The 22,908-nt window shown below is 42.2% G+C and overlaps 2 protein-coding genes across 2 annotated transcripts in view; both read right to left on the bottom strand.

Moving 5' to 3' along the window:
- Positions 1 to 1,549: 1,549 nt before the first annotated feature.
- On the bottom strand, positions 1,550 to 18,948 carry LOC112225670 (guanylate-binding protein 1-like). Its single transcript, XM_042306754.1, has 10 exons — positions 18,847 to 18,948; positions 17,816 to 18,010; positions 11,752 to 11,879; positions 11,479 to 11,588; positions 10,313 to 10,509; positions 6,389 to 6,631; positions 5,986 to 6,266; positions 4,538 to 4,750; positions 4,270 to 4,372; positions 1,550 to 3,257 (listed from the first exon to the last, which is right to left on the bottom strand). The coding sequence occupies exons 2-10, from the start codon at positions 17,985 to 17,987 to the stop codon at positions 2,815 to 2,817; spliced, it is 1,890 nt and encodes a 629-aa protein (XP_042162688.1). The 5' UTR covers positions 17,988 to 18,010; positions 18,847 to 18,948; the 3' UTR covers positions 1,550 to 2,814.
- A 372-nt stretch (positions 18,949 to 19,320) lies between these two features.
- LOC112224891 (early nodulin-75-like) overlaps positions 19,321 to 22,908 on the bottom strand; it is a 4,374-nt gene continuing 786 nt past the window's right edge. The window contains exon 2 of the mRNA XM_042306377.1: positions 19,321 to 20,454. Within this exon, the coding sequence (XP_042162311.1) occupies positions 19,321 to 20,454 (1,134 nt within the window). The remainder of the gene's footprint in view (positions 20,455 to 22,908) is intronic.

Here is a 22,908-nt window from a genome sequence, read left to right as displayed (position 1 = left end):
GAAGGCACTGTACATTTTCTTAAAACAATGTGAATCTAAATGTTGCCATCCCTCTGGGAAGACATTACCAGTATTGTTATCATTTTGTTGTACAGTAAATTGTTTAAAACTATTCCACGATCATTTTTTGATGGTATTTTTTGTCTGTCAGATTATTTGATGGAATCTTTGTTTAGTCTTTTCTTGAGGAACGGGTTTGGACGCCTCTATTCTGTTATGGAAGGATGAATGTGACTTCAATATGGATGTGCTGTATGTGAATGTGACTTCAATATGGATGTGCTGTATGTGAATGTGACTTCAATATGGACGTGCTGTATGTGAATGTGACTTCAATATGGATGTGCTGTATGTGAATGTGACAATGCAATAAACTTTTACTTAACAAATTGTGTGTCTGGATTTTCCTACACTACTAGGCACTATAATGGATTGATGGACTCTGTAATAAACTAACTCTGAAGTAAATGAACTCTTCTGACTTCTTGCTCCAAATTTACTACTTAATCTATGCTGTCTCATATACAAATGTGTCACACAATGAAAGTAACCTTGTACGCTGGTGAGATGACATGGCCTCTATAGGTAATGTAGGAAAAGCCTGTATTAGTCTGGGGAACCCAGAATCAATTCATGCATGATTGCTGGCCTGCGATCGACTACGCTTGACAAACCTTCTTCCCAGAGACGCCACCACAGTTTCAAAATTGGTGTGGGAAAAATGTATTTTCTGTGGCCTGGAGTTTTTCCTAATCTCATGTCCTGGTCAGGTAAAATTTTGTGTCCAATTTGTAGGCTATGATAGGCTCCAATGTAAACTTTTTTCTCACTGGTCCGACCAGGCCTGTTGTTCAAAATCTACTGTCCCCAACAGAATTCCAACTGGCTCGACAAGGTGTTGTTTTTAAATGCATTGGGGTCATGCAGGGTCTGTAGATTGGCATGCTTTCTCTCTATATTCAGCTATTATAAGGCTACATTATGATATATATTATAAAGGCTGTGTAATATAATATAACAATGTAAGTCTTGACTCTATTCTTTAGAATTGAATTGTATTAATTACATTCATTTAGTTTCTAAAGTACGTGAAGATGTTTTTTACATGTCAACATGGGATGCTGACCAGGTCATAGCACCATCTCTTCTGCTTCTCTGGTTTGAAATGATGTTATTACTTGTATTGATAAGAAGAAACACTGTGCAGACCTTTTCATTGAAGTGTCTAAGGCTTTGAACACCATGGATCACTCGTCACTCATTCAGAGGCTTTGTAGCTGGTTTGAAAATGATTTAATGGGCAGTACGCAATGTGTATTTACTGATGGTGTTAAATCAGGGTTTCTGGACACAACAAAGGGTGTCCCACAAGGATCGATTCTTGATCCGGTTATTTTCATTATTTACATGAACAATATTGGTTCTACTAAAAAATGTTCCTGTACTTGTATGCCGATGACACTGTTGTGTATGCTATTTCCCCCACGGTTGACCCTTTCAGAGTGTTGGGTGACTTATTATTCAAAGTAAATAACCCACGGACACTAGATAAGCTTTAACCAAGTTTATTCTTCCCAAAGGTTCTGTATAGCTGAAAACAGACAGCAAAAGATTTCAGACTTCACCGTTTATATGCATCCTACTTAAGACAATCCACTTTCTCTCTAATCCTTACATTTTATGGCTCTACAGGAAGCTAATAAAGAGGGTAACAGGATTCCTAACATTTATTATTAAGAGAATCTGTCCTCACCTCCTGACCTCAACCCCTCTTTCATCTAATACACAGATGTCTATCTGTCTCCCTGTATCAACCCACCCATCACTCTCCTCTATCAAACACATTCCAAAGCCTTCTTCTTTCTTCTGGGAACCATTAACTTCTAACATAACCCAGTCTCTTTCATTTCCTATCATTCATTTAATATCTCAATGTTCAAAGGTTTAACCGATTCCAACAAGAGGTACAGTCTGCATTTGTTGCTTTCCAGAAAATCTTTGTTGAACTGAAATTGGCACTTAATGCAGATAAAATCAAGTGTACAGTATATTGTTTTCCAAATCTCTTGAAAATGTCTGATGATTTAGTAATTTGGACCTTGGATGGTGCCCACATTGACTGTGTCCCAGCTTATTAATATCTGGGCATCTGGATAAACAAAAAGCATACAGAGATCATAGATCATAAATTCATGTGAATGGCATCCAAGTTCTCCTCCGAGGACACGTTTCAGATACTGTAGCTACCAAACATGGATATTACTGTGACATACATCTCAATAGTCATTCATCTGGGTACTGTAACAGAGAGACATTTTGTCCTCTTAACAGAGGAAGGGAGGACTGGCCCCTACAAGATTCTTTGTGTTTTGGGCCATTTGCCACGTGGCCGCAGGTGACATAGAGCACACATTTGATTGCAGGGCCTACGACATCTTAAACTAAGATATAGGGTTCACAAAAGGTCAATCAATCACATTTATTACATAAACACCCTTTTTACATCAACAGTTGTCGCAAAGTGATTTACAGATACCCAGCCTAAAACCCCAAGGAGCAAGAAATGCAGAGGCAGAAGCATAGTGGCTAGGAAAAACACCCTAGAAGGCAGGAACCTAGGAAGAAACCTAGAGCGGAACCAGGCTCATGTGGCCAATAACGCCAGGTACATTTTCAAGATGTTAAAACCTTCATACATAACCACCAGGGAGAGATAAAAACAGCGATGGCTCTAGAGGACAAACACTTCAACGCTTCAAGATTCAATATCAGTTGGCTTTTCAGAGTCAGGCATTCGAAGTGGAGTGGAGTGGATCACATTACCATACAGAGTCGTTCAACGACTTGTACGGGGGCCTGTGATTTATTGTTGAGCGCTGACATTAACGCTTCTATCTTTTTGCTCTGTTCCTCAGCCTGCTGCTTGCAGTCATCCAGCAGAGCCTTCTGATTCTGGGAATTGGCGTCCCTTTCCAATTGATTATTCTTCTTTATCTCCTCGATCTCTTGTCTTATTAGCTCAGCCTTCTCCTTATGGCCCTTCTCCAGGAGATCTTTCTGCTCCTGCATCCTGCGTTCCAGCGTCCTGTTGAACTCCTGCTGCTGTTGATTCCTCTCCTCCTCCATCTTCTCTTTCATCTCCTTCAAGTACTTCTCCTGGCCCCTGCCAATGTTCTCAATGGTGCGCTCCATCTCTGCCTTTTGCTCATTCAATGCTGCCTTCTCCTGCTCCAACTCAGCTGTTTTCTTCTTCTCAGCTGGAAGAGCCAAGGAGAGAGAGAAATAAATAGGAAATCTGGAGAATTAATTTTATGTAATATGTAATGTAAGTAATGTGTTGTTGATCCAACTTCAGTTTTCTCCTATCACAGCCATTAAACTCTGTAACTGTTTTAAAGTCAGCATTAGCCTCATGTTGAAATCCCTGAGCAGTTTCCTTGCTCTCCGGCAACTGAGTTAGGAAGGATGCCTGTATCGTTGAAAAGACTGGCTGAATTAATACACCATCCAAAGTGTAATTAATAACTTTACCATGGTCAAACGGATATTCCATTTCTGCATTTATTATTTTTACTATCTACCAATAGGTGTCGTTCTTTGCGAGGCATTGGAAAACCTCCCTGGTCTTTGTGGTTGAATCTGTGTTTGAAATTCACTGCTCGACTGAGGGACCTTACAGATAATTGTATGTGTGGGGTACAGAGATGAGGGAATCATTCAAAAATCAAGTTAAACACTATTATTTAGGCCATAACAAAAGGGTTGAATACTTACTGAGTCAAGACATTTCAGCTTGTAATGTTTAATTAATTCGTAACCCATGTTAATTAAAACCATAATTCACCAATTGACCTTGTGGGATATTGTGTGTAGGCCAGTGACAAAACATCTGAATTTAATCCATTTTAAATTGAGGCTGTAACAAAACAAAATGTGGAAAAAAGTCAAGGAGTGTGAATACTTTCTGAAGGCTCTGTAAATAAAATATGGTTTGCTTTGATTTGAATTCTTCTTTCAAAATAGTTGATACTAACTAAATGCTTATTTGTCAAATCTGCCATTTGTATGTTCTAGTCGGCCACCAATAATACAATCCAATTTGGATATATTTGGTTATTTTTAATCCATAATACTTAGAAGTTGTCATTTTGGGAGGGGCCTGGCATTAGGGCGGGGCCAACGGTCTTGTTTGCATCTTCTGAACATTAACATACCACAGTAGATTTTTATTTTATAATTGGAAATAAAAAAGATTGAGGTGTGGCTTACCTTGGATTTTTTTCTCATTTTCAGTCAGTTGTTTGTCAGCTTGCAGGATGGAGTTGGACTCTGCACTCTTGTCCTTCAGGAACTGCTCCAGAACCTCCTCAGCCTGCAGAAAACAGGCCTTATAGGTTGTTGTATTGATTTTGATTCAAACCGTAACCAGCTGACTGAAATTAGTTGAAATGTTGGTCATCATTACTGACTAATGATGGATGTTTTTTTATTCTCTAATACAATACGTTGTTGATGTTGTTTGGTTTCTAGCTCTTACCCTGACTCCTTTGTTGGGTTCGGCCCGGTACTGTGCCACTATGTTGTCATGGTGATAGCAGTAAAGCTCATAGCCTCCTGGTGTGGCGTACGTCCCCTCCTTTATCCCCTGATCCATCAGAGCAGACAGATTCTCCAGAAGAGCCTTGCACTTCTTCTCTGAGGCATCCTTGTTCTGCTTGAAAAGGTTGGCGGTGTGGTTGCTAATGGCCTCCTGAAAGATTTATTGGGAATATTCAGATGCAGGTGTGTAGAATAAGATTAAAGATCAGACAATTATAGAAAGACAGTTTATTACAGCATGCTAACATTGGAGAAGACAGTATAAACCACATGAGAAACACAACAGCTGTAAGTCAACCTCGATACAATAACACGTTGTAGATCAGAATGATCTCTAAGGAGCAACATTTTATAGTATACAAGGTCAGGTTGACCTTCAGCTGATACCAGCTTCAGACATGTGAACCCTGGTATGAGCTGATACTAGCTTCAGATATGTGAACCCTGGTATGACCTGATACTAGCTTCAGACATGTGAACCCAGACATGTGAACCCTGGTATGACCTGCTGAGACATGTGAACCCTGGTAGACCTGATACTAGCTTCAGATATGTGAACCCTGGTATGAGCTGATACTAGCTTCAGACATGTGAAACTTGGTATGAACTGATGCTAGCTTCAGACATGTGAACCCTGGTATGAGCTGACACTAGCTTCAGACATGTGAACCCTGGTATGAACTGATGCTAGCTTCAGACATGTGAACCCTAGTATGAACCGATTCTAGCTTCAGACATGTGAACCCTGGTATGAACTGATGCTAGCTTCAGACATATGAACCCTAGTATGAGCTGACACTAGCTTCAGACATGTGAACCCTAGTATGAACCGATTCTAGCTTCAGACATGTGAACCCTGGTATGAACTGATGCTAGCTTCAGACATGTGAACCCTAGTATGAACTGATGCTAGCTTCAGACATGTGAACCCTAGTATGAGCTGACACTAGCTTCAGACATGTGAACCCTAGTATGAACTGATTCTAGCTTCAGACATGTGAACCCTAGTATGAACTGATTCTAGCTTCAGACATGTGAACCCTAGTATGAACTGACACAAGCTTCAGACATGTGGATCCCGCTATGCCATGTTACTATAGTGAGTAATTGTTACATATTGGCTCCATATCTACATTAGGCTTTTATTCAATATAGTGTAATTTTTAATCCAAGTTTAAAAATCTAATTTGAGCAATGATTTTCACAGTAGTGTTCTTTTGTCTCTAGAAGTTAATTGATTGAGGAATTGCACTGCTTGGTCATATTCCACCTGGTGCCCTTGGGTCCTACTGGTGTTACTGTTACAGGTGATTTTATTATTTTGTTGCATAAGCGAATCAATAATTTTTCTATTGAATGGCCTTGATGATGATAAAAATGCATTACCACAAGAGCTTTCAAGAACTCCCCATTGTCGTCTTTGAAGGATCGCTTCATGAACGCCTGTGTGGCCTGGGTCTCTGATCGAAGATGGTTCTCTGACAGCTGATTGATGTCCACTGGGAATAAGGCCTTCACATCCTCCATTCCCTTCTGGTACACCGCCAGGCCCTCATCCACAGCAGCCTTGTTTTCAATTTTAGCCATGGCCAACACAGCATTCTCCAGACAGGGCACATTGCCTTTGGCTATTGTCTCCACATAGGTGGTGACCAAGTGCCCCAACACTGCAATCAGATAGAGATGGGAGGAAAAATATGAATGTATGAATTTAGTGGCACAATACAATTCATAATCAATATATGTATCCGTTTTCATATACTGCACTGTAGGTGGATGTCTGACTCACTCTCTCCAGTCAATGTGTGTCCCCCTATAACAGTCTTCATACGGCTCTCCTGGAAAATGAAGCGGCAGAAAGTATCTGCGACCGCTCTGAAGTGTTCAGAAAGCTCAGCCTCGTCCATGGAGTCCAGTCGGTGCATGTTGTCAGGAGTTGTAGGGGAGGGGAACACAAAACACTTGCGTGAGGGGAAGAAGTTCCGGATGCACTCTCGTGGAACGTTGTAGTCATTCATTTTTTTACCATAACCTGAAAGATAACATTGACATTACTGGATTTTATAGTACATGCAGATCTTGGGTACGTCTCAATAATATGTCCTTTCTCCTCCAACCTATCAGAGCTCTTCCAGCATGAACTGACATGGTGTCAACCCAATCAAAGGATCAGAGAATGAATCTAGTACTGAAGGCATAAGCTACAGCTAGCTAGCACTACAGTGTATGAGGTTTGGTGATTAATTGACTCAAATAGAAAGACAATAGTTTAACAGTTTTTAACAAATTAATTTCTTTAAAAATGAAGGAGAAGCGATAGAGAAAGTGTATATTTCGTTGTATTTTTTCCACTTTTACTTAGCTAGTGAATGCAGCTAGCTAGTTTAGCATACTCAAGCAACTGGCTAAAACAGCGAGGGATGCTATGTTACCCAGCTGAATGTCTATCCAACACTGGAACTCTTCCAAGGTAAGATTTAGGTTTTACTAATTTATTGAGGCCAGGGCCCGCCCGGTTAAACTGCTAACCTGCTTGCTGACTGTTAACTGTAACGTTACTGCATGAATGTAGCGGGTTTAGTAACACCTTACTTCTATTAGCTATGTTGACTATGACGTTAGCTAATATGGCGATAATGATGTAGACTGTGTGTAGTAGTTAGCGGTTATGATATGAAGGTTTGGCTTGGATTTTTTTGTTGTTGCCTGGTCACAGACAGCTGATGTGTTGTGCACTGAAGTCTACAAGTGAAGGGAAAAGGTGAGATGAGTAGAGCGTGTAGACGTGAGAAGGAATTATATATATTTATAATGAGCAAAATGATCATGCTGTTTGTATGTAGCTGCTATGAAAGTGAACAGTGTTTGCGTGTGTATTCATCAGGGGTGTATTCATTCCACCGATTCTGTTGAAAAACATTTCTTAAGCTTTCTGCCAATATGAGATATGTCTCCTGGGAAATGTTCTTGTTACTTCCAACCTCATGCTAATCGCATTAGCCTACGTTAGCTCAACCGTCCCATGGAAGGGACACCGATCCAGAAGAAGATTTATTAAACTGGGTGAATGGAATATGAATGACAGTCATCCATTATGCTGTAATAGAAATAAGGCCATGTTCATGAAAAAAAAAGAATCGTCCTCCCTCATCTTAAACGTCATCGACCGACGCTATTTCATTCATCTGCTTGCTTTTATATTTAGCCTCACATAACATAAGCATTACTAGGCATTACTATTACTTGAAGTGTTTTCCCATGCTCTTTTCAGGACAACCAGGGCTACAAGGAGAACAGAACAATTTGACATAAACAATTGCATTCGTGAGTTTAATTTCAAATGTAATTATTTTTTTTTTAAATAAAAAAATGAATACGGTCCGCCTTAACAGAAACCTGATCAAACATGAATTCATAAAAATGCTATAAGTCCAGGAATTGTTTGTTCAGTGGGAAATCAATATCTACTCAGTGATAACTGTGTGGAGTTTGGAGTTTGTGACAGCAACTATGTGATCTTATTACAGTATTATAGACACTATTACCGGGGATTTCCTATGATCTTCTATGTAGAAGAACCCCTTACAGTATTATAGACACTATGTTCTGGGATGTCCTATGATTTTCTACGTAGAAGCACTCCTTACCTTCTAACGACTCTTGTGTAGCTTACATGTGTGTGTTTGTGAGTGTCTCAGCTTTTCATATTAGGGTCATAATAATCTGCAGTTCAAACTGTTCGGACTTTTCAGACGTTTTTTTGTGAGAATAACCGTTTTTCGGATCTGCCCTTGTCACACAAACTCCTCTCTAGCTCAGCCCCCATTAATCACACAGGTTAATGGTTGATATCGGCGGATACAGAAGGAATAGATGAATACGATGCAAAAAATACGCACAAACACACAATGTTTAAAATGGGCTGAAGGTAATAAATCACACCGGTGTGATTGTGGGACTCAACCCGGCTCCTGTGTGCTCTGTTGCCAGTTAGGATGAGGCTACCCGAAGAGAGAGGGCGGCTCCTATGTGCTCTGTTGCCAGTTAGGGTGAGGCTACCCAAAGAGAGAGGGCGGCTCCTGTGTGCTCTGTTGCCAGTTAGGGTGAGGCTACCCGAAGAGAGAGGGCGGCTCCTGTGTGCTCTGTTGCCAGTTAGGGTGAGGCTACCCGAAGAGAGAGGGCGGCTCCTGTGTGCTCTGTTGCCAGTTAGGATGAGGCTACCCGAAGAGAGAGGGCGGCCAGATTCGGTGGGTACCCCCGCTGCCTGTGTCTGCCTCGGTCAAGCACCGTTTACCTCTCTTCTCAGACATGTTGATGAACGGTCCGGTCCCACCCCAGTAAACCGTTCCTACCTGGACTTTTGAGACTGGCCTAGCTAAACAAGCACAGCATATAACTAGCTATTCCTACCTGCCCACGGTGGAGTTTCTGGGGTAGCTCTCTTGTTAAGAATACGTAGCTTAAATTTGCTAAATAGTCAAAGATGCTAGCTAGCCTACCTTAAATAGACTGCTTCGGTCAAAGATGCGAGCTAGCCTACCTTAAATAGACTGCTTCGGTCAAAGATGCGAGCTAGCCTACCTTAAATAGACTGCTTCGGTCAAAGATGCTAGCTAGCCTACCTTAAATAGACTGCTTCGGTCAAAGATGTGAGCTAGCCTACCTTAAATAGACTGCTTCGGTCAAAGATGTGAGCTAGCCTACCTTAAATAGACTGCTTCGGTCAAAGATGCGAGCTAGCCTACCTTAAATAGACTGCTTCGGTCAAAGATGCTAGCTAGCCTACCTTAAATAGACTGCTTCGGTCAAAGATGTGAGCTAGCCTACCTTAAATAGACTGCTTCGGTCAAAGATGTGAGCTAGCCTACCTTAAATAGACTGCTTCGGTCAAAGATGTGAGCTAGCCTACCTTAAATAGACTGCTTCGGTCAAAGATGTGAGCTAGCCTACCTTAAATAGACTGCTTCGGTCAAAGATGCTAGCTAGCCTACCTTGCCAGAGCCCCTTTTGCTTCCCGCAGGTTATACAGTTTTCATGGAAACACTACGTATGTTGGAAGCTTGTCTATGTTTATTAATGTTCCCCCCTTTGAGCCCCCAAATGAGCTGTCTGTCCCATTCCCAGATATGATAGGTATTTTGTCAGTATCTATGACTGGTCGGTAGGGTACCCTCCATGACAAGGCTTTTTCACTAGGTGAATTTTTAAAGCATGCGTTCCAGCGCTGGGTGCCAGCCGGTTGCCAGAACGCATCGTACCACCTAAACCGAGTGAGGCTTGTCACTGATCACCGGAGCCGGTGTACCCAGAGCTCACCAGGATTTTGCAAACCTTGGCACATGAACACAGGTTTTTCAGCTGAGTTCCACAGTGTTCACAGGTGTCAAGAGTGTTGTCTCCCACATATGAGTTAGATGAAAAGTATCCATCCCCACGTTCAGACAAACAGTTGTCAAGAGTGGTGTAAGAATCTCTCCCAGTCCCAGGATTTCATTGGCCTTGTCTGGCGTGATTGTAAATTCTTCAACCGAAGTCACGAGAGTGTGAATCTCCATAGTATGTTGTACTTCTTCAGGGAACAGTAGTTATAGTCATAACATTACACTTTGCATTATACCGTGGTATTTTGTCTGATATACACACAGCTGGAATGCTGTTTGAGCCAATCAGCATCTAGGTCTCAAACTACCTGGTTTATATTAATCAATATCACCTTTCTTGAGTTGCAGGGAATTCTCCAGATACTGGTCTGGAGTGATTACTCTGCCGTCGATCTCGAGCTTTAGAGTGAAATCTCTGACGGTCCACACAAAATTAGGAAAGAACTGCGCAAACTGTGTGCCCTCTCCTTCCTCCTCATCGACAGTGGAAGACTTCACCTTGATCATCTCTGTCAGCTCGTTCACATATCTGTTGGGCCGGTTGAGGATTGATACAACATTTCCCAAAGCTCATGTCAATGTCATGCGCAGTTTCTGTACAGGGACTTGAATTTCAGGGAAGTTACAGACAAACAAACAAAACAAGTAATTTTCAGTTTAGAGTTCAATTGACACAGTAACGTCATTTGTTTGAAAGTCACAGACTTTGCTTTTCATCAACACCAGCTCTTCATGTTCACTGAAGCTAAGTATCAATCCCGGAACCGGCATCCTGAGATTTCTCAAGCCCTTTACAGTTTCTGGAGAAATAAATTACTACGTAGTACTGATAAACACGACATATGCAACTTGCATAAAGCATATAAAATGGAACATATTTAGTTGGCACATTATGAACATTTAAATTCTCTACCATATCAATGATTAGGTCTAGCCTACAATTAAATCATGTTAAAAATATACATACTGTCACACCCTGACCATAGTTTGCTTTGTATGTTTCTATGTTTTGGTTGGTCAGGGTGTGATCTGAGTGGGCATTCTATGTTGGATGTCTTGTTTGTCTATTTCTATGTCTGGCCTGATATGGTTCTCAATCAGAGGCAGGTGTTAGTCATTGTCTCTGATTGGGAACCATATTTAGGTAGCCTGGGTTTCACTGTGTTTGTGGGTGATTGTTCCTGCCTCTGTGTTTTGCACCAGATAGGACTGTTTTAGGTTTTCGCACGTTTGTTGTTTTGTTAGTTCATTCGTGTACAGTTTCTTTACTAAAGTACAATGAATAACAACCACGCTGCATTTTGGTCAGCCTCTACTTCACCGAAAGAAAACTGTGACACATACAAATTCATGAAAATGGCCATCACAATTAGCTAGGCTTTCACTAATATGACTGAGATGACTTTCAAAAGCCTAACAAACAAGCAAACTATCATATGAACTACCACAACAGATTATGTCCACAAGAATTGAGCCACATTTTGACCCAAAAGGATACTGAAGCTTCTCCACAGCATCATTGTCGATGGTCCCTCGACTGTTGTAGACCAGAGTACTGCTTAACAGAATGGCCAGCGAGAAGATCCAGGCATCATTCTTAGAATCCCCCTGAAACAAGTATCGCAACATGTATCGGATCTCTGACGAAGTAATCATCTTGTTTAAATGATGAGGGTGCAGATACAGTATGTGTTCACTGTGCTTTGTTGGTAAATTAAGGAATGTGAATATGTAATGTGGATTGTAAAGAGATTGAACTTTGACCCCCCACCTTCTCCACGTCCCCCAGTCCCTCTGTATCCAGCAGCACCAGGGTGTGGTCTGTTTTTTCAGGATGAGGGACACACCACATCCAGATGCCCTTAGTCTTGGACTGGATGGTGGCTCCAAGGGCAAAACCTAAATCAACAGAGATTGATGAGGAGATTTACAGTATAAATATTAAACCAGCCTATAACACTGTTACAGAGCTGGATCAGAGCTACTGCAGACCAGAACTAGCTAGTTACTAGCTACGCCTTAGACCAGAGTTAGTTAGTATGGACCAGAACTACTGCAGACCAGAACTAGCTAGTTACTAGCTACGACTTAGACCAGAGTTAGTTAGTATGGACCAGAACTACTGCAGACCAGAACTAGCTAGTTACTAGCTACGCCTTAGACCAGAGTTAGTTAGTATGGACCAGAACTACTGCAGACCAGAACTAGCTAGTTACTAGCTACGACTTAGACCAGAGTTAGTTAGTATGGACCAGAACTACTGCAGACCAGAACTAGCTAGTTACTAGCTACACCTTAGACCAGAGTTAGTTAGTATGGACCAGAGCTACTGCAGACCAGAACTAGCTAGTTACTAGCTACGCCTTAGACCAGAGTTAGTTAGTACGGACCAGAACTACTGCAGACCAGAACTAGCTAGTTACTAGCTACACCTTAGACCAGAGTTAGTTAGTATGGACCAGAACTAGCTGTTACTAGACCAGAACAGAGTTAGTTAGTATGGACCAGAACTAGCTACAGAACCTTAGACCAGAGTTAGTTAGTATGGACCAGAACTACTGCAGACCAGAACTAGCTAGTTACTAGCTACGACTTAGACCAGCGTTAGTTAGTACGGACCAGAGCTACTGCAGACCAGAACTAGCTAGTTACTAGCTACGACTTAGACCAGAGTTAGTTAGTACGGACCAGAACTAGCTAGTTACTAGCTACGCCTTAGATCAGAGTTAGTTAGTATGGACCAGAACTAGCTAACTACTAGCTACACCTTAGACCAGAGTTAGTTAGTATGGACCAGAATTACTGCAGACCAGAACTAGCTAGTTACTAGCTACGCCTTAGACCAGAGTTAGTACGGACCAGAGCTACTGCAGACCAGAACTAGCTAGTTACTAGCTACGCCTTAGACCAGAGTTAGTTAGTACGGACCAGAACTACTGCAGACCAGAACTAGCTAGTTATTAGCTACACCTTAGACCAGAGTTAGTTAGTACGGACCAGAGCTACTGCAGACCAGAACTAGCTAGTTACTAGCTACGCCTTAGACCAGAGTTAGTTAGTATGGACCAGAACTAGCTAACTACTAGTTACACCCTAGACCAGAGTTAGTTAATACGGACCAGAACTACTGCAGACCAGAACTAGCTAACTACTAGCAAAGCCCTAGACGATAGTTAGTTAGTGCATACCAGAACTACTCCAGACCAGAGCTAGGGGGGAGGGTGAGATAGGTGCCCCAATTTAGGCGACAAAAAGTATTGGGACAAAATTAACTTGGAAATAAATGGTAAATAATGTATTGTCATATTTGAGTCACTTTTGTTGTTAATAAGAATAGTATATGTTTTTAAAACACTTTCAATAAAAGTGACTCCAAAGTGACACAATGCATTATTTACCATTCATTTCCATTGGGCACAAAATAATCTGAAACTCAACCTAGTCAGTCGTACAACTCAATGCATTCAACTGAGATGTGTCTTCCTTATTTAAACCAACCCCCTTACATTTTTAATTACTATGTAGTTACAATGTAACAACCTTTGCAGACAACAGACTAACCAGCAAACATTTGGAGACAGGAGAACATTTTTCTGTTTGAATTCTCTTTAAAAAGGCTTTTAAAGTTGAGAAAGTAACTTCGGAAGCCAGCAGATTTCATTATTTACCAACAACAGCTTCAAATTCCAATAAAACAAGATCATGTTTTCAAGTCACGTTCCTTGCTTTTTTTTGTTGCTTTTTCATGAATCTAGCAAATATGTTTGGGGTTCAGAGTGAGGTATTTATTTTGTTTAATTAAGGGAGATGGAGATTATGATTGTGACCATGGTGATTTTTGTTTATTTATTTTTCTTTCTCAAAGGAAAGAGAAAGATCATTTTTAGATCTGTAAGGAATTTATTTTCCTGACTTTATATATATATATATATATATATATATATATATGCAAACTATACTTTATTCTGTACTTTATATACAGTACACCCCCACATTTTTTTTGTAAATATTTGAGTATATCTTTTCATGTGATAACACTGAAGAAATTACACTTTGCTACAATGTAAAGTATTGAGTGTACAGCTTGTATAACAGTGTCAATGAACTCACTTTTGTTGCCAGCGGTTTAGACATGAATGGCTGTGTGTTGAGTTATTTTGAGGGGACAGCAAATTGACACTGTTACTGTATACAAGCTGTACACTCCCTACTTTACATTGTAGTGTCATTTCTTCAGTGTGAGGGGTGTACTCACTTTTGTGATGTACTGTAGCTTATTTACTATATGTATTTTGTTTTTGGTAAATTATCTGCTTTTTGTGCTTTGGATTTAGATTTCATAGGCCTATGTAACAAGAAGTGTCAATGTTATACAATTCCAAAGTAGTTATTGTCTATTATTTCATATTAGTTCACTGTTTACTGTTCTAAACTCTCATGGCCATTGGAGAGGACCACTAAACTCTCATGGCCATTGGAGAGGCCACTAAACTCTCATGGCCATTGGAGAGGACCACTAAACTCTCATGGCCATTGGAAAGGCCACTAAACTCTCATGGCCATTGGAGAGGACCACTAAACTCTCATGGCCATTGGAGAGGCCACTAAACTCTCATGGCCATTGGAGAGGCCACTAAACTCTCATGGCCATTGGAGAGGCCACTAAACTCTCATGGCCATTGGAGAGGCCACTAAACTCTCATGGCCATTGGAGAGGCCACTAAACTCTCATGGCCATTGGAGAGGCCACTAAACTCTCATGGCCATTGGAGAGGCCACTAAACTCTCATGGCCATTGGAGAGGCCACTAAACTCTCATGGCCATTGGAGAGGACCACTAAACTCTCATGGCCATTGGAGAGGCCACTAAACTCTCATGGCCATTGGAGAGGACCACTAAACTCTCATGGCCATTGGAGAGGCCACTAAACTCTCATGGCCATTGGAGAGGCCACTAAACTCTCATGGCCATTGGAGAGGACCACTAAACTCTCATGGCCATTGGAGAGGACCACTAAACTCTCATGGCCATTGGAGAGGACCACTAAACTCTCATGGCCATTGGAGAGGACCACTAAACTCTCATGGCCATTGGAGAGGACCACTAAACTCTCATGGCCATTGGAGAGGACCACTAAACTCTCATGGCCATTGGAGAGGACCACTAAACTCTCATGGCCATTGGAAAGGCCACTAAACTCTCATGGCCATTGGAGAGGACCACTAAACTCTCATGGCCATTGGAGAGGCCACTAAACTCTCATGGCCATTGGAGAGGCCACTAAACTCTCATGGCCATTGGAGAGGCCACTAAACTCTCATGGCCATTGGAGAGGCCACTAAACTCTCATGGCCATTGGAGAGGCCACTAAACTCTCATGGCCATTGGAGAGGACCACTAAACTCTCATGGCCATTGGAGAGGCCACTAAACTCTCATGGCCATTGGAGAGGACCACTAAACTCTCATGGCCATTGGAGAGGCCACTAAACTCTCATGGCCATTGGAGAGGACCACTAAACTCTCATGGCCATTGGAGAGGACCACTAAACTCTCATGGCCATTGGAGAGGACCACTAAACTCTCATGGCCATTGGAGAGGACCACTAAACTCTCATGGCCATTGGAGAGGCCACTACACTCTCATGGCCATTGGAGAGGACCACTAAACTCTCATGGCCATTGGAGAGGACCACTAAACTCTCATGGCCATTGCTTATTTGTTTGCATTGTTTGTGCTTCACACCTTCTATGTGAGTCACTGTACAGACACAATTCAGGCTTTGTGTTTTTACTTTACGGTAATGTTGTTTTGTAAATTTAGTCAACTGTAATTCTGTGTGTCTAACAACAATATATCCCTTTATTTGATTCACTACAGAGTAGAGGATGCAGAGTATTTGGATGATGACATTTGGGAGCCACCCCTCCCCAACAAGCTGTTTTTTGTGAAATGGAAGGACACTAGGGAAGTTAACATGCTCCCCACACAGCATAAGGCATTCAATAACAACCATGTCTCAAGGAGGGTCCCCATTCCTGTTTCTGTGGAGGACTACAGTGCCAGCATGGGGGCGTGTCAACCTATCTGATGCTCTGATAGGCTACTACTACTACTCTTTTTTTTACCACTTTGTTTACATTGCTATATTAAATGCTTTCATTGTCCACAAGCAAATGGCCAAAACAAAAAGTCAAACCCCTCTCTCCCAGCTAGCCTTCCGATAACAGCTGGTGTGGGAAATGGCTGAATTGGGGGCCCATAGCAACCTCACAACCATCACAAGACCAGATCTTCTGTCCGAAATGCCAGTTCTCATTTTGTTTCCTGGCAGAGAGGGCCTCCTTCAAAGAATATCACGACATGCACAAGCTACGGTGAAATTGAAATCTTATCATCTACACTTGGGATGTAAAACAAACACGGACGCCATTTTGTAAATAGTTGTTTAGTTTTGCACTTTTTTTTGTGATGGACACGTGTAACCAAGTATGTGTTTGATAAGACATGTTGATATATTCTTTAATGTACACTATATCTGTTGCTTTTATATTGTTTTTGTGAACAGTTAGTTTGTATGTGGGGCCAATATATTGGATATGCCTAGGCTAAACATGCAGGCCCTTTGGAGAGGCACTTTGGAGAGGTTGAAAAGCCATTTGGATATCCCCTGACACCACCACAACGTTTGAGAGAGAGGTTGGTGTTGTAGAAATTTAGTTTTAATAGTGAACAATATAGGCACATCCAGAGTGCAAAAGCAGTGCAAATACCACATTCAGACAATTTTAAAAGGTTGAAAGGGCACTTGAATGTACCCTGAATACCCCATAATACCACCACAGTTTGAGTGAGGTTCTGCCCCTGAACACTGTTCCCTGGTATGCCGTTGTTGTAAATAAGAATTTGTTGTTAAGGTAACAGTATTGCTTCCGTTCCTCTCCTAGCCCTTACCTAGACTTGAACCAGGGACCCTCTGCACACCTAGACAACAGCCTCCCACCGAAGCATCGTTACCCATATTCTCAGAACGGGTGACATCAACGATTGAAACGCTATTAGCACGCACCCCACTAACTTGCTATCCATTTCACATCGGTAACATTAACTGACTTCCCTTATTTAAAAATATATATATATGGTTGAAATTGTGTTTTTATATTGAACAAACAGCATTTAGGGATTACAGATATATAATAGCACTGGAATGATCACATTTACAGACATCTGCCACTTTGGAAACGTCCCGTGACCACACCTGACACCACTAACTAAAACACCTGCCCATTTCTAGTTGTTAGGTCTGTCAATCCCATTTTTTTCTGATATTGTTCAGATGATGTGGATGCCTTCTGATGTGTTTCCAGCTCTGGGAATCAATAATTCACTTAAAGCTTGCCAATGAAAGATGACTTTCAAAATCCAAAATAAACAATTATTTTTGTGTGTGCTTGATCTTGTGTATTCTGAACTATGTAACTCCTGTCTATCTCCTGATAACTTCCTCATAATCTCCCAGATATCTTCTTTACAAATATACCAAGTTTTGGCATGTCAGAATCATCTAATTACATATGAATCGCAGTTACTTTTACGTATGTCTAATTTGGTGGAAATCAACATGTTGCCGTTAAATCTAAGAGGTTACGCACAGATATTGTCTTCCTGCAATACAAGTATTGTACGAGTTTCAGGAATCCTACTCTGTTTCGACAGTTATTACTGTGTAGTTTCAGAGTAGTAGGAGAAACTTAAAGTACAGTGTTACCGAAAAAGACTGAGGCACAGATGATGTCCAAACCTGTTTGTAAAGTAAGATATATTTGTCTCTCACCACTTCTCTTCTGAGCCAGCTTGTTCATGAGGTAGGACTTTCCGGTGCGATACAGCCCGACCACTGCCACTACTACTACTTTCTGTTTCAGTCCCATCAGGTAGTCGATGGCCTCTGGTTCTATGCAAAGCTCTCCGTCAGCGTTTTTAACGAGGCACATTGGGGAGTCCATGGTCAAGTGTCTTCACAAGATCGCTTAAAGCAAATGGTTGATACAAGTTAATCACCATTCATACTTATTTAACCTCTATGATGCTATTCCTTGTCGTGTCAATAGCTAAATACAACACATTTTGCCATTATAAACCATTTTACTTCTAATAATGGTCTGTAACAATAATAAATAGTAAATAGTTTGACAGCAACTAAAGACACAATTCTAATGCAGGGATCTCCTGCTCCAGTCCAGTAGTGACTGGTTCTATAGGCTTGTACTGTAATCCAGCACTAACATGTCTGATTCAAAATATCAAGGTCCAGGTTTATACAGGCTTCTACTGTAATCCAGCACTAACATGTCTGATTCAAAATATCAAGGTCCAGGTTTATACAGGCTTCTACTGTAATCCAGCACTAACATGTCTGATTCAAAATATCAAGGTCCAGGTTTATACAGGCTTCTCCTGTAATCCAGCACTAACATGTCTGATTCAAAATATCAAGGTCCAGGTTTATACAGGTTTATCAGTGCTATTGGTGTGTGTCATGAGAACATGAGAACAATTCTACAACCAAATCAGTGTGATGAATGCAGCTGATATAGAGAAACTCTGAAGAATACCGATCACGAAGGAACGCCTGGGGAAAAAAACATTATTAACCTCTTCATAAATCTACAACGATCAGAGTTGTTCAGTTTGGTATCTTTAGTACAAACAATAGGAAAGTGGTCACTGAGATCATTTGTAAAGACACCACAGGCTAAGTATCTATGGGAGCCAATTTTTCAGGATTAGGTCAACCAGCGAAGAGTTTGAATACCTGTGGGTTTGGAAATCAGAAGTCAGATTAAAGTCAGGCTTGATACTCACATATACTCGTAGTGTCGCTGAGAGTCAAGGATCCTCTGCAAACCAATTTGGCAATGATGGCAAAAGCAGTAAGCAGCAGGCTATTTAAAGGCTGCAGATACTGAAAGTGAAAGTGACCTCCTGTCTGGTGAAACTCATTCATTACCTAAGTACCACAACAATGCAGTTTAACAGGAACTACCTCAGATTCATAGTTGCTTTTATTCATGGGTGCCAATGGAACTTTACAATGTACTAAAGTACAATTCCTTCTAACAACAAGGGCTTATTAAGAAAAATCTTTTAAAAGGACTAATTCGAGGCAAAAAGGAGTTGGAACACTCAACAACAAAGACAGAGATTAATTTCTTATTTGCTCAGTTTGAATCCATTGAGAGGAGAGGTGAACCGTCTATAGGGCGAGTAAGACTAGATTGTTGACAGTAAAGAAAAATACCTTCTGTGGTTATATCCACAGGGCGGGAAGGTTTAGGGTCATGAAATGCGGTCTGGTTGGAGGGCGGATGGGTGGCGCTCTGGTTGGAGGGCGGATGGGTGGCGCTGTGGTTGGAAGGTGGATGGGTGGCGCTCTGGTTGGAGGGCGGATGGGTGGCGCTCTGGTTGGAGGGCGGATGGGTGGCGGTCTGGTTGGAGGGCGGATGGGTGGCGGTCTGGTTGGAGGGCGGATGGGTGGCGCTCTGGTTGGAGGGTGGATGGGTGGTGCTCTGGTTGGAGGGGGATGGGTGGCGCTCTGGTTGGAGGGTGGATGGGTGGCGGTCTGGTTGGAGGGTGGATGGGTGGCGCTCTGGTTGGAGGGGGATGGGTGGCGGTCTGGTTGGAGGGTGGATGGGTGGCGGTCTGGTTGGAGGGTGGATGGGTGGCGCTCTGGTTGGAGGGGGGATGAGTGGCGGTCTGGTTGGAGGGTGGATGGGTGGCGGTCTGTTTGGAGGGGAATGGGTGGTGCTCTGGTTGGAGGGTGGATGGGTGGCGCTCTGGTTGGAGGGGGATGGGTGGCGGTCTGGTTGGAGGGTGGATGGGTGGTGGTCTGGTTGGAGGGTGGATGGGTGGCGCTCTGGTTGGAGGGGGATGAGTGGCGGTCTGGTTGGAGGGTGGATGGGTGGCGCTCTGGTTGGAGGGGGATGAGTGGCGGTCTGGTTGGAGGGTGGATGGGTGGCGGTCTGGTTGGAGGGTGGATGGGTGGCGCTCTGGTTGGAGGGGGATGAGTGGCGGTCTGGTTGGAGGGTGGATGGGTGGCGCTCTGGTTGGAGGGGGATGAGTGGCGGTCTGGTTGGAGGGTGGATGGGTGGCGGTCTGGTTGGAGGGTGGATGGGTGGCGGTCTGGTTGGAGGGTGGATGGGTGGCGGTCTGGTTGGAGGGTGGATGAGTGGCGGTCTGGTTGGAGGGGGATGGGTGGCGCTCTGGTTGGAGGGGGATGGGTGGCGCTCTGGTTAGAGGGGGATGGGTGGGGCTCTGGTTGGAGGGGGATGAGTGGCGGTCTGGTTGGAGGGTGGATGGGTGGCGCTCTGGTTGGAGGGGGATGGGTGGCGGTCTGTTTGGAGGGGGATGGGTGGCGCTCTGGTTGGAGGGGGGATGGGTGGCGCTCTGGTTGGAGGGGGGATGGGTGGGGCTCTGGTTGAATAAAGAGAAAATAATACATTAAAAAATCCATAAATGAATCATCATTGTTGTGTAATTTACATCTATAGGTTTTATCCTATTATTTTTATCCATCTGGCATTAGTGTTTAAGCCTAAACTTTCAGGCCTAATTTTACGCACACCAAATGGCCTCCACGCAAATCCCCAAACGCTTTTGTGAATGAATGATTGATACGAGTTAATTCTCATTAATACCTAAATATGAAATATTTGAGTTTTAAATATTAAATCCCCCAAATAAACCATGACACACTCTTTCTTGTGCCGATTGCAAAATACAAGGCCTAGTGTTGACTATCAAGGTCTTAACATACTGGTGGCTTTCATTCCAACCCAGCACTAACACACTATTCAAATATTTAACGGACGAACGTACTTCCTTATTTCACCTCGTTTTTCACCAAAGCTAATTAAGAAATGCTAGAGGCCATGACTGAATACCCTGGCAGGTTCTGTTCTTTGTCCCTCCTGAGTCACCGTAGCATCATAACCACTTCCTCAAAATAGTGAATCCCTCAAAATAATCAGAATTATTCTAAGGTGCATAAAGATATCTGTCATTAATTTATACTTTTTTACCGATGAAATCTTAGTCGTGCAATTTTACATCTAGCTAAGATGTTGGGTGCAGTATTTCTCAAGTAAAAACAATTGCATGAATAACTAGTCAGTGTACTGCGTATAGTCTTTGGAGTCGGGAAAGTCTGGCTCAGGACTGCTTTCTGAGAACAATAACATGTAATTGTTTTTAAATAGGCATGTTGGGAAATCCATGATCAAATGATCACTTCAAAGCAGCTAATGGTTGATACAAGTTAATCATCATTGATTCCTATATTAAATTCCCATGATAATGCATTCCACTCTCTTGTGCCAAGAGACAACATGTATGTATATTTTATTCCAACCCAGCATTAGCACAATATTCAAATATTAAATGTCCAGATTTAAGACCATTATAAGTGGATTATTTGAAACAGGCGTGTTAGTGCAGATGTGGAACAAATACTTGGAGATGCCTAGGAAGAATAGGGCAGAATTCAATCTTGAGATGCATACGCAAAGCAATTGTTCTTGATGGGAGTTTGCCATGATAGATTGAATTGAAATAAGTTTAGCCTGCAGATCTAAAGTTAGGATTCAGCCCATTTGGATCCCTGAAATCCTGATACTCACGTAGACTTGTATTTTCTTTGCCAGAAACATTCATGGGATCCCCTGTAAACCCTCATCCCACCATCTATAAATGGCAAACACTACACAGCAGGCTACTGAATGTGAAAGTAGCCTCCAAGACCATGGTGTCATAAGCCCAAATGTTATTTGTCACATGCTTTGTAGACAACACTGGGTCAATTGTGTGCAGCCTTATGGGAATTCCAATCACGGCCAGGTGTGATACAGCTTGGAATCGAACCAGGGTCTGTAGGGACACCTTTAGCACAGATATGTAGTACCTTTGTCACGCCCTGACCTTAGAGAGCCTTTTATTCTCTAATTTGGTTAGGTCAGGTTGTGACTAAGGTGGGTACTCTAGTTTTTCTATTTCTATGTTGGCCTGGTATGGTTCCCAATCAGATGCAGCTGTCTGTCTCTGATTGGGGATCATATTTAGCCAGCCATTTCACCACTGTGTTTTGTGGGATCTTGTTTCTGTGTAGTTGCCTGTGAGCACTCCATGACTTCACGTTTCGTTTGCTGTTTATTGTGAGTTTCCTTTATTAAACATGTGGAACCCAAATCACGCTGCACTTTGGTCTGAGTATATTTCCAGTTCGTACGACGATCGTGACAGTTCCCCCTGCTGCTATTGGATCAGGTACCTATTGGAAAAGAGATATTATCTCAATGAGAACCTGTATAAATAAATGTAAAATAAAGGGAAAATAAAAAAGTTGCTGCCCTCCTGGAGAGACTGTTGGGGAATAATCAGAATTAGTTGGTAACATAGGTAAGATGTTTTATATTCATCATATGTTTGTAAGTTACTTCTCTTCAGAATGTGTTTGTAATACTGTGGCGGGGTTGCAGTATGTGTTCTCTGTCAAGACTAAGTTATTTGGGCCGGAGAGAGGGGAGAGGTCAAGTGTGTATCTCTTGGCTCCACAATGTCTGTGTGCCAGTCAATGTGTCTCTGTGATCTTGTCAAGATAGGATGGATTTGATATATGTCTGTTGATATGGAGGATTGGTTTATGGTTCTGAGTTTGAGAAAAGAACATAGTTTAGGAGACAAAGCTGAACGATAAATTATGGCCAATGCTGTCTGGCTATGTGTGTCTTTGCTATAAAGGATCTCAGTTGCAATGTGTAAGGGACTCTCAGAGAATTCATTGATAGACACTGAATTGATCTGAGAGTCACAGGGTTGTGATGGAGCTCATATAATTAAAGATGGACTTTGTGATGACTAACTCTGACTTGT

Source organism: Oncorhynchus tshawytscha, linkage group LG26 (assembly GCF_018296145.1).
Source record: "Oncorhynchus tshawytscha isolate Ot180627B linkage group LG26, Otsh_v2.0, whole genome shotgun sequence".
NCBI lineage: Eukaryota > Metazoa > Chordata > Actinopteri > Salmoniformes > Salmonidae > Oncorhynchus > Oncorhynchus tshawytscha.
Note: the sequence above shows the minus strand (reverse complement) of the source record. Positions and strands in the feature narration are given on the sequence as shown.